This window comes from Zea mays, chromosome 1, assembly GCF_902167145.1.
Source record: "Zea mays cultivar B73 chromosome 1, Zm-B73-REFERENCE-NAM-5.0, whole genome shotgun sequence".
Lineage (NCBI taxonomy): Eukaryota > Viridiplantae > Streptophyta > Magnoliopsida > Poales > Poaceae > Zea > Zea mays.
In genome coordinates, this window is record NC_050096.1 from 3,762,307 (window position 1) to 3,774,163 (window position 11,857).

Here is an 11,857-nt window from a genome sequence, read left to right on the forward strand (position 1 = left end):
CCTATATCTCCACCCTGTACAATGGTTCCCCCTAAATCCTTCCCCTATACCCCACTACAACTATAAAATATCAATTTCCATACATATTTATCATCCACTATTATTTTTTCTTGAACTGACAAATACTGGTGTACGCAAAAATCGAGAAGAGAGGATCCTTTGGTGCGACCCTTGATTTGGAGGTACAGAGCTCCCTCCGCTAGCACTATAACAAGTATAGGGTACACCGCTGCAGGATTTAGCGGAGCACTGTAACCTCTACAGGTGCTATAGTTCTAGGGGAGGGTGAGACGCTGAAGACAGTCTGACTGTGCTGTGCGTTGGCGGTACTGCTCCCGTCCCGCATGCCAACCCCTCGCCGTCGGTGCTCGCCGCCACCGACGCAAAGGTCGGCGGTCCGGACCCCCCGACCGTCACTCACGCCAGGGCTCGAACAGCACGCCTGCACGCGAGACGTGTGACACTGTGACCACACCCACGATTTCTGGGACGCGACGCGACCGGCGGGTTCGTTTCGATTTGGCGGCCGCATCCACGGAAACCGGTCCCGGCCACAGGTTTTGCCACCCGTGTCTGGCAGGCACGAAAGCCGCGCGGGGCCGCGAGGACCTCGGCAGGCACTCACTCACCCACCCGCGTCCGTTCGCCGGAAAGCTCCAGAAAAGAAAACACACTCGCGAGACCGCCCGCCCGGCCGGGCGCAGGCAGGCAGGCAGGCAGGCAAAAGTGGCCTCGCAAAGGAACGGCGCCCCGGAACTCGGCTCGGTTCCCCCGCTTCAGTTCCCGGTCCCGTCCGTCGCTCGCTCGCTTCCCTTTCCTTGCTTCCTTCCTCCACCGCCCTAACCTCCCCTCCCGCGGTCCCGCCTCCCGCACGGGCACGGCACGCGGATCTGAACCGGCCAGGAGGCCCTCTCCCAGCGGCGGGCGCCCGCGCGCAGCAACCTGCTCCCCCCCTGTCCTGTGGCATCGGCTTCCAATCCGGTCGATGCGCCCGATGGAGACGGAGGACAGCGTCGGGTGGGACTTCCTCGACTGGCTCGGCCCGGACATCTCCACCACCATCTTCCAGCTCCTCGACGACCCCGCGGACCTCGCCCGCGTCGCCGCCGTCTCCCGCTCCTGGCGCCGATTCGGTACGCTTCCTGCTCCCCAGTTCCCCGTTATCGTCCCTGTCCTTGGGCCGGTCGCTGAGCTCGACGCCTCCGCTGTTTTGCTCCCCCCTCTCCCCGCCTCCCGTGCAGTCGCCGTGAACAAATTCAGCAAGCACCTGTGCAGGCAGATATGTCCGGAGGCCGCCAGCTTCACCCGCGCGGTCGTGGTGGCCCGATTGCCGCCGCCGCCGCCGCCGGCGGCGCACGCCGCGTGCGAGTCCAGCCAGGTCGCCGAGTGCAGGGCCCGCGATGGGGAGCACGCGGCCTACTCCTACCTCGCCGGCGCGCTCGTCTCCGGCAAGCCCGCCACGGACCTCGTCATGCGCTGCGTCGGCGCCTCCAGCACCGACAACTTCCCCGACGAGACCATCGAGAACACGCTCGTGCCGCACGACATGGTTAACTTCCGCCCCTCCTACTGGTCCAGCGGCGGCGAGGACGACCCCGATGTCCCCGAGAGCTTGACCTACACGCTCGCCTCTGATCTCTGCGTCATCGAGGAGATCAGGATACGCCCGTTCGAAGGTGCGTGCTAGGACGGCATGCAGCTGATTGAGTCTGTCAGGATGTTTCGAATGCCCTACAATTAGGTTTTCAATTTCAGGGAGGCTGACTGATCCTGTGAATTACATTGCCTTTTTTGTTTGGTTTTGTTTTGTTTTTCCATGCCAGCTACTTTTCAGCATGGCCATCCGATTTACTCTTCGAAGGCGGTGAGAATCCGGCTGGGTCATTCCAAGCTTGACCCTGGAAGAGAGACTTTTGTTTCGGATGAGGATGAGAACCTGACTGCGATCGCTGATGAGAACTACATGTGGACATACACGTCGCCAGAGTTTCCTATGCTTCAGGTGAGTTGAACGCTTCCTTCTCCTCTCTTGTTGACTGTTCTATCCACCAGAATCTTCTTTTAAGATAGGATATTGCTATGTGGTTTTGCTACAGTTTTGAATATAAATCCGAACCTACCGGTCATTATTGTATTCACTTTCAAAGATGGAACAGCTTAGGTTTTAATTTATTTAGTATCAATGACAATTCAGTGCACAAGTTGTTGTGGCTTGTCTATCATTTTTTGGGGGTACAGTAGTATGAGTATCTCACTGGTCGAATAGTCTTAACAAAAGGGGCTTGGTACCGAATATCCAAGCATTGTATCCCTTTCCCCTCGGTTACAACTGAAAATTTACGGTTGGGTCGCGATTCAGAATCAAATGTGCACTACTGATAGACTGGAAGCTCGAGGGTGGCCAGACCATAGAATTTGCCTACTCTATCGCCACTCGCCAACATTTGAAACAGTGCTGCAGTGAAATCACTAGGTGCCTGTGCAGTGAAATCAATCGTGTTTCCGAGTACTGCAGAAAATTAAAGATGTGGATCGCGGCAGGAGCAAAACACTTCATTAGGTGCCTGTGGATTTCAGATTCACTAGCTTCTCTCCTGTATCTTGTTGCTCCTTTGTGTGTGGCTGTATTGTTGCTAGACTCCAGCCTTTCTTGTACAGTGTCCCAGGACTTCCTTTCTTTTTACTAATATTTAACTGGCGGCTCTCCTCCGGTTTGTTTTACTGAATGGATGATTTAGCAACTTTACTGACTGCCATCTTATTTTGGTGTGATAGGAAAATGTGTTGCAAACCTTCAAGCTTCCACGCCCGGCTCTTTGCATTGGTGGTATAGTGAAGATTGAACTACTGGGGAGGATACAGAAACAATTTACAGATGATAAGTATTACATATGGTGAGTTCTCAACTTCTGATGTTGGTGTTGGTTGGTCACCTGTTTTTTCCTTCATGGTTCCCTTCACGCGCGCTCGTTAACATTGTCTCAATCCAGTTACAAGAAGGAAACATGCATGGCCGTTAATTTGTTATATGAATTTTGAACTTGCGTATAATGTACAGTTTCGCGCTGGGATAGAACTAAAGGAGTGTGTGCTACTTATTTTCGCTGCAGCCTAAAAGTAGTTTGTCTACAGAAGATCATTCTCTATGTGATCCTAATTACCTTTCCTGTAATTTTGTCTTGATCCTTGTGTCCAAGCATGGTTTATGTATTGCTTGTCTGTGCAGACACATGCCATCTTGGATGGTGAAATTTCTTTGTCCACTTATAAAGTAGAGTTAGCTTTCTTTAGCACGTCTGAAGCATTCCCTTGGATATGCGTCATCTCTGCGACGTTAACAGCTTTGTTTTCTTTTTGCACGCTGACAGTGTCTGCCATGTCCAAGTGACGGGGCGCTCGCTCTCACCAGATTTAATGATAGACCTCTCCGATCCTGCTGGTTACTCGAACCTCAAGTATCTGCCGGGTGCCGGTAACTTGCGCCCAGAAGACCTAATCAGCATTGACGCCAAGGACTCACCGGACTGGCGCTCGCTTGTTTCCAGGTACAGGCAGATGAGGCAACTGGCTATGGTGTACATGCTGCTTGGACCCGTGCAGTTGCAGTTTATGGATGAAGACGAAGCTGACTTGCAGATGTAGGCTTTGTTTTCCCTGAATCCGATCTTGTGTATCCTAATTGAACAGAGCTTGCTCTGATAAATATAGCGAGAAAAGATATGTGTCGCTGTTTATGCCTTCTGGTTTTTCAGCTATGCTTGAACTCGATCATGGCAGAGACAAAAGAGTTTGCAAATAGTGCATTGATAATTTGGAGGCAGCCCCCTTTATCTTGCAAATAGACCATATTCTGTATCATGATTAATAATTACCATCTGGTGGTTTTTAAATGGGTAGCGAACAATTTCAACATGAAGGACGCTCTCGTGCTGTCGAAACCAGGTTTCGCAATTCAGGTTTGCCTAGCAAACATGCCCGCTTTTGCAGCGGTATAAAAAATTATAGAACGCTAATAAGAAACGGGGGGAGAGGAATGTTATATGTCTTTTTTATGTTTTATCCATTTTATAAAATTGAATCTGGATTAGTCTGGCGCAATTTGGATTGCCATACGCATGCCGAATTACGCAGTCTCGGTTACAAAACGCAAACTAGACCCTCCTTTTCTTCAAGTCCCGATGCAACTTTCTTCTGAACAAGCATATGCCGATGGAACCGAATCGCAGAATCAGATCCATTGTTTTGGTTATGCTACCAATACCTGTATGTCCATGTGACCCCTTTTTCCTTCGTGACTTTTCCTGTGTATGATCTCCCTCCCATGCCTTTTTTATAAAAATCGCGCTCAGCAGGTAGTGCCGTAGTGGTGCACACAAAATGACAGACGTTCTCTGCGCAGCCTGGTGCACACAAAACCCCAGACGTCTTCTGTGCAGCCTTTATTTTCCAAATCTCTGTCGTTTTGGTTGTTGCGACGTCAGATGATATCTGCCTTGCCTGTTGCCTGTCGATGTTTTGCATTGGTTGTTTGTTGTTCACTACAAGAACTTCTCTAGCCCATAAATCAAGTTCTGCAAAAATAAACAAAATCCTAGTTAGCAGCAAACCAGACCAGAGAGAGTGAAGCGAAGCGACCCTGTGACACAGAAGAGAACCCATGCATGAGTAGTTCCAGGTTACCTTGAACCGCACCACCTTCCGTATCGCCAGGATCAGTCCTGGCATCAGGCACTGAACATTCGCAACGTCATGCCGTAAGGTGTACATCTGAAAAGTGTTGTCGGAGTGTGATGCAGCAGTCAAATTCAGCGTGCTGTTTCAGTCAAGCATATCATGTCAGTGTGAGGTTACCAGTACCTCTCCTGGGCCAGAGAAGTTGATCGACGTGCTGGAGACGAGACCAGGGAGAACCATGCTGTGCACGCGCACTCCGTCTTCCCCGAGCAGCTGGCCTCTGGCCTTTTTCCAAAACACTTGTCAGTCAGTTCACTCTTTCTTTGTACTTGTACATGTGACCAAAAAAAAAAGAGAGAGAAAGAAATGCACGCAACGTAGTATAATTGCAACTGTCGACACTTACTGGACTGCTGGAATCCATATCTTCCCTGTTGTATATCTGACCAAGGTCTGATATGTTGTTTGCAATCTGGATTGCATCTTGCGATGGAAGATCCTGTCAATGTCAAAATTAATTAGTGCTGTATCAGTCTGCAGGTTCCTGATATCATAGCTATAGGTTGACAACAGTTCATCTCTCTTTGTACGGTCGTACCGATGGGTTTGGTCTCGATTCCACAATCTCAACGTTGCTGTAGTGGAACGAGGCCTGTATAGCCGCTTGCTGAAGGAGCACGGACCCAATCGACAGCGTTGGCGCAACCAAGCAGCCCTAATTAATGACCAGGAAACCACAGCGCAAGTTCATATTATTATTAGTCTGGCTGCCAAGCTCAAAATGGTGATGGCGGTGTGGTAAGTTTCAGAAGCAGCCCTAACGACGGTGAGCAGTTGCAGCTTATTACCACGCTTGCCTTCTCGCAGAACGCTGACAGTTCAGTCACTGTCTCTAGCTCGATTTTCGGAACGTAGACGACGCTGCTCAGACCAAACGCCGCTGCCTGCTCATGGTACGTAATAAACCATTTCAAAGAATTCCGAACATGAGAAGAAAAAATAATAATAATCTGAAGCAGTTGCGGATAGAGTCTGGACATGAGTAGGTTGTTGATCTTGTCCTGAAAAGTTACGTTAGCTGGTTAATTTAGTCATCAACGCCATTAATTCATGCTTGTCTCTGTCCTTGTCAGGATCATCGCTGATCTGCATCAGCTGACGACACCCTGATCTAGTTTGCTCCTAAACCCCTCGCTGGGATTCTCCAACGCAGCGTGTGAAACCAAACCAAACCATACAGGGTTGAAGAAAACAACAGTGTTTTGTTTAGGTTTAGCTTTGGGCTTAAGCACCTCGCCGTTCATTGATTGCATGCAGCTCGCATGTCCTTTTCCATGTCGTAGGTGGGCAGTGGACGTGCCGTGCGTACCTGCTTGACATTGTCGTAAACAGCTGAAGGCTCGCTGAAGTCGACCACCACGCCGGTTGCTCTCGACTGGAATGGAATGGAAGGACAGGCAGTGTGCAGTTAGCCCAAAGATGCAAGTCCTGAAGCCCGAAGCCCGCCGGGGATTTATCACGGTCGCCCGGCCCCCAGCGAGCTGAGCGGGGTCTGTACCTGCGCTATGGAGCCCAGAACCATGGTGAGGTCGTTCAGCACAGGGATCTCCAGCGGCTCGTCCATGCCACTTATCTGGACCACGACGCCCGTGCAGTGCCCAGCATTCGCATACAGCTCGTATGAGATAGATATAAACAAAGGGGCAATCCGGCAATGCAATGCCACCCATGCAGTGCATGTGAAGGAGTACATGGGATCATGTGAGTGAGAGAAGAAGAACCTGTCCCGCGTCCTCGCCAATGCACTGCGAGTCGATCGCGCCCGCGAGCTCCATTCCCCTGGCCTTGCTCACCGCAACGACGGCCGTCCTCCCGATCTCTTTCGTTGCCCCAACGATAACGACCTGGTGGGCACATATATATGATAGGCAGCTGGCTGGCTGGATCCTCCAGCAAGAACACGGAGCATGCACGGCGGTGGAGTGGAGGTGGAGTACCTTGATCGTGCTCTGGGCAGCCGTGGCCGCCGGCGGCGGCGGCGGCATTTGCTGCACGGAGCAGAGGACCTTCGCCGCCGCCGCCGCATTTCTCCTCCGCCAGCTCGCGGTGCTCCCGCTTGCTCGGATCCGAATCGGATGGCATAGCGTAACCATCCTGTGAGATCGAGCTGGTGCTAGGTCAGTGTGTGTGTCCTGTTGCCCCTCGCCCTCCCGTTTGGTGATAGCTTGTCCTGGGCTTATCTTATCTTGTCTGCAAGCGAGTGGCCTCAAGCCATTTGGCTTTAACGTAGGGCACCCGGCAACCACGGTAGCTAGCTGTTAACTGCTCTCTACAAGACTCCATCCACGTAGGAAAGGAGAGAGAAAAGGCCGCCGCTTGCTAGCATGCATGGCATCCCACGTAGGGATGAAAACGGTCGGAAACGGTCGGTAAACACTAAAACCATTACCGTTTTCATATTTTTTTTATCGGAAACAAAATCGAAAACGGTAACTCTAGAAACGAAAACGATATCGGTATTTCAGAAACATCGGAAACCAAAGTTTGGTGCGGAAAATACACCGGTAACGGTCGAAATCTAAAATACGATCGGTAAACATATCAAACTTCATAATACAACAAAGTTGACAAAAGATCACAAAGACCACAAGTTCACAATTCATGATATAACAAGTTCACAATATAACAACTTCACAAGGATCACAAATTTATAATATAAAAAGTTTACAAAGATCATAAGTTCACAATATAACAAGTTCACAGTATAACAAGTTCATAAAGATCACAAGTTTATAGACTCAAAGTTCACAATTCACAATATCCACTCGATCTGGCTGACATGACATGCTTACTTATGAAATATTTTTTCCTCACATAAAGAGTTTTTCACAACCTCACACGAAAACCTTAAAACCTAGTATGTGGAAAAGACCAAATCATTAATCTCAACTGTCTTCCAACACCATCTATCCCAAAAAAATCTTAAGGCGTCCAAAAATACAAAAATAAGTAATCCTTATCTAGAAACGTACAGGCGATGCAAAAAATCACATGTTGGAAAATTCCGAGACACAATTCCGAAAAATTCGGAGACACAATTCCGGAAAATTCCGAGACACAAATCCGGTAATTTCCGACAAAAACCGGTAACCGAAGGAAACGGTCGGTAAAACACCAAACCGATTCCGATAGAAAATTCCGAAAACCGATTCAGTTTTCGAAAAATATCGTTACCGATGAATCCGATCGAAAAATTTCGAAATCGGTTTTCGAAATACCGAAAAATTCCAAAACCGTTTTCATCCTAATCCCACGCATGCGAAGGCCCCACCAGGCCACCATGCATGTTCGAGCCTTGGAGGAGTGCGTCGCGGGCGGCGAGCTCAGCTGAGCCCGGCGGCGGGCCGGGGGTGGTGGTGCGTGGAAGAGTTGCACCAAAAGGTTGAACCGCCTTGCTACGGCGCGTGCAGCTCCTACAACAAGGAAGATGTGAAGCTAATCAGACAACTACCATACTGTCCATACATATGGAAAATTGGAAATGGATTTCGGTCCGTTCGCCATATGAGGTACAGATGTCCAAACAGTGCGGGCCGCCCGTTTGGCCCGTGACACGGCACGAATTTAGCCCGGTCCAAACACGGTCCGGCACGGTCGGTTACGGGTCCGGGCCGGCACGGCCCGTTTAGCGGGCCGGGTATGGGCAGATACGGCGGCCCGCGTGCTTTGGCCCGGCCCGGCCCGATAAATGGGTCGACCCGATGGCGGCCCGCATATTTATGTAAATACTAAATATGTAAATACATTTAATTCTCTCATAGTATGTAAATACTAAATACACGGCCAAACATATGTAAAATGCATACATAAATATAAAATGCATACATAAATATTTTGTTGTCTTAATATATAAAAATAATATGTTATTATATATGATTAATTCTGTTAAATATATGTATTTATATACAGTTCTACTGTTGGTTCGGGCCAGTGCCCGGCCCGGTCCGTTGAGGCCCACCGGGCCAACGGGCCGGCCCGACACGATTTTTCCCTGTGCGTGCCGGGTTTGGACATGTCCCTAGGCACGTGGGCCAGCCCGACCCGGCCCGAAGCATCAACGGGCCGTGCCTGGCCCGGCCCTATTCATACCGGGCCGAAAGGGTTCGGGCCGGGTCCGTGTCGGGTGGCCCGTTTGGACATCTATAATATGAGGTGCATAGGATCAAAACGAATAGGATCGGTCAAGATAATTTATCTCCTTTTCATTTTTACATTTCATTTCGAAAACAGGATTGAAAACAGGTTTGATACAGTGACGAACCTAAGACTTTTATATAGGGTGTATCCATAACAAAATTTTCATATAAGGTTGCCGCAACAAAATTTTCATATATAATATTAATGTTATTATATATATATGTATGTATATAGTTTATATATTTAGAGTCACGTGCTTCCAATAATTAGAGGAAGCTCTGGTCCAAAGGTGCCTTTCGGTCTAACCGCACCTTCTATCCAGGCTCGGTCTGTTTATAAAAGGTCGAGCAAGACTACCATGGATTAGGTTTTTCGATAAACATCGGCAACACGAAGGTGCGAATGGCGGCGAGGGTCGTCGGTCTACACGACGGCAAGGATCGGATGCGGGTGGCGGCGAACACGCGAGGCACGACCCACTTTGGCGGCCTCCTCCGACGACCTCCTCTGATCCGGCGGGTCTTGGGTGTCCTTCGACGACGATCTCTTCTGATTCGTGGCCTTGAGGGTGATCTCCAGTAACGACCTTCTCTGATCCATGTTTATGTCTTCCATGATTGTGTTTTGTGCATACTACTACACTATTTATGCATTCCATTGAGGATTTTATGATGATTAATACAACATATCGCAGGTAACTTGTTTTTTAGGTAACCACCTGAATTCGTGCATGTTTGTTACGGGGAAGCCGTACATGTACATGACATCACGTTGGAGAGTTTTATGTCCACCACTATCACTATTTATACAAAAAGTGGGGATTTTATGCTCAAACCTGATGGTGCATCCACTAGCATAAAAAAAATCAAACCCTTAATTAACTATCTAATCAAATCCCCTAATCAACTCATTTAATCAAATCCCTTTATTTACGGTGCCCACATAGACGTTAGAGGTGTTGGCTTGAATCAACATTTACGCTATATCTAACACTAATTTACGCTTAGACTTGAGGATTTTTACGATCATGAAACAACACAGAGTTATCAACGTTTCTCACTTTAGCTCGGTATTTACGCTCGAAACTGAAGATGTTTATAATCGATCCTGTAGTGCGTCCGTCAGTGTAACTTATGCCATATTTTCCCGCGTGCAATGTGGGATGGGAATTTTTGATTTATGGTGTTCGTGACGGACTAAAAAATCAAAATCCCTAATCAATTCAACTAATTAAATCCCCTAATCAACTCTCCTAATCAAATCTCTTGATTTATGGTGACCTCACGGACATAGACTTTTAGCTCAGAGTGAATCAATATTTACACTTTTATTTTTACATAACATTGTTTATGCTCAAACTTGAAGATTTTTATGATCGTAAATACAACGTATTAGAATCATCAATGTCTCTTACCTTGGTTTGGTATTTATGATCAAGGCTGATGGGTTTTACGCTCAAAACTGAAGATTTTTATACTCGGACCTGGAGTGCGTCCATAATGAAAAGAGGAGCCGCATACATGCGCCTGCCATAATTTTTGGATCTATCATAGGAACTACATGCATGCACCTGGTGGCTGCCATGATTTTTGGACCAGCCATAAAATTAGGAAATCCCATGCATGCGCCTCTTGTCTGTATAATTTTGGGATCTGCCATAAAATTAGGAACCGCACACATGCGTTTGGTGGGGAGGGGGGTGCCAGGCGCATCTGCACCTTCTATGCAGGTTAAGTGTGAAAGGTCATGTACCCTATGTTTAGAGAAGATTTTCTCCTTTATATGTCATAAGGTTATTTTCTAAAGCATCATTTAAATAGATGACACTTTTTCCATCCTCTGTATATAGAGATAGACTCTCTCTCTCTCTCTCCTCTCATATTTCCATTTTTATATTTTAGACAACGAAATAAACAAAACTAATATATACATAAGATACTAGAAAATTATGCATTTATAAGATTAAAATAATTTCTAAAGCAATAAGTATATAAATAATAAACTCTAGCAATAGAAAATTATTATTAAGATATTTGGATAATAAAATTTAACAAAAGATATATGAGATTGTGACAAATACACAATACAAGAATCTGAAGTAAAATAAAATCTAAATATAATTTTTTGACGTATAGAAAATAATAAGAAATAAAAAGAAAGAGTCTTTTAGGCCGTGTTTGTTTCTATAGTGCTAAACTTAAGGACAACTTTTTACTAAAGTTTAGCATATATAGAATCAAACAAAGATACTAAAAGGGTAATGTTAAAGTTTAGCACCCAGTAATACATGAGCTCTTTCTTTGGTGATAAATTTTGCTAAAAGTGATTCCCTGACCCATTAAAGTTCACTGCCATCCAAACAAAAGTAAAGTGTTAAAATTTAGAACCTTCTTAGACTATGTTTGGATACTCCAGTATTCACTTAATACATATGAGACGAGGGAGATTTGTAGTTTAATTTACACTCTAATCTTCCTCAACCCATGTATATTTGGGTGAATACTAGATCACCCAGTCAAGCCCTTAACATCGCTAAAGTTTGCGTTTGCTAAAGTGTATATATATATATATATATATATATATATATATATATATATATATATATATATATATATATATATATATATATATATATATATATATATATATATATATATATATATATATATATATATATATATATATATATATATATATATATATGATAAGTCTGTAAATAATATCGCTAGGGACAATCTCTACGTGCTTCAATTCTTGGGCTGGACCACTATAGCTCTGCATGCTTTCTCGTGAGCAGTAGGTTAGGTTAGCATTGATACAACTTTGAATGGGGAAATCCATAAAATAGCACCGGTCTATGAGCTAATTCAGCAAACAACACTGGTAATCTAAGTATTCACGGAATAACACTTCAGGCACTAGCAGCAGTCAGAAAACCGCACGCATCGTCCTTTCCTATCCCTTCCGATTTTTTTTTCTTTCCCTT

At 46.3% G+C, this 11,857-nt stretch overlaps 2 protein-coding genes across 4 annotated transcripts; one reads left to right on the top strand and one right to left on the bottom strand.

Moving 5' to 3' along the window:
• The first annotated feature begins 593 nt into the window (after positions 1–593).
• Positions 594–3,839, top strand: LOC100274439 (uncharacterized). Of its 2 annotated transcripts, XM_008670389.3 has the most exons (5): positions 594–1,133; positions 1,242–1,676; positions 1,824–2,002; positions 2,776–2,894; positions 3,369–3,839. In XM_008670389.3, the coding sequence occupies exons 1-5, from the start codon at positions 986–988 to the stop codon at positions 3,640–3,642; spliced, it is 1,155 nt and encodes a 384-aa protein (XP_008668611.1). In that variant the 5' UTR covers positions 594–985; the 3' UTR covers positions 3,643–3,839. The 2 variants fall into 2 exon arrangements, with proteins under 2 accessions (XP_008668611.1, NP_001142270.1); NM_001148798.1 differs by having other exon boundaries at positions 869–1,133; positions 2,776–3,732.
• Positions 3,840–4,013: 174 nt separating this feature from the next.
• Positions 4,014–6,924, bottom strand: LOC100284607 (uncharacterized). 2 transcript variants are annotated; one of them, XR_565705.4, is made up of 10 exons: positions 6,672–6,924; positions 6,456–6,578; positions 6,233–6,307; positions 6,044–6,109; positions 5,523–5,618; positions 5,273–5,389; positions 5,081–5,173; positions 4,858–4,954; positions 4,681–4,767; positions 4,014–4,571 (listed from the first exon to the last, which is right to left on the bottom strand). XR_565705.4 is itself a non-coding variant. In NM_001157502.2 (10 exons), the coding sequence occupies exons 1-10, from the start codon at positions 6,825–6,827 to the stop codon at positions 4,539–4,541; spliced, it is 948 nt and encodes a 315-aa protein (NP_001150974.1). In that variant the 5' UTR covers positions 6,828–6,905; the 3' UTR covers positions 4,035–4,538. The 2 variants fall into 2 exon arrangements, 1 of the variants encoding a protein (NP_001150974.1); NM_001157502.2 differs by having other exon boundaries at positions 4,035–4,571; positions 4,858–4,959; positions 6,672–6,905.
• Between the last annotated feature and the right edge of the window lie 4,933 nt (positions 6,925–11,857).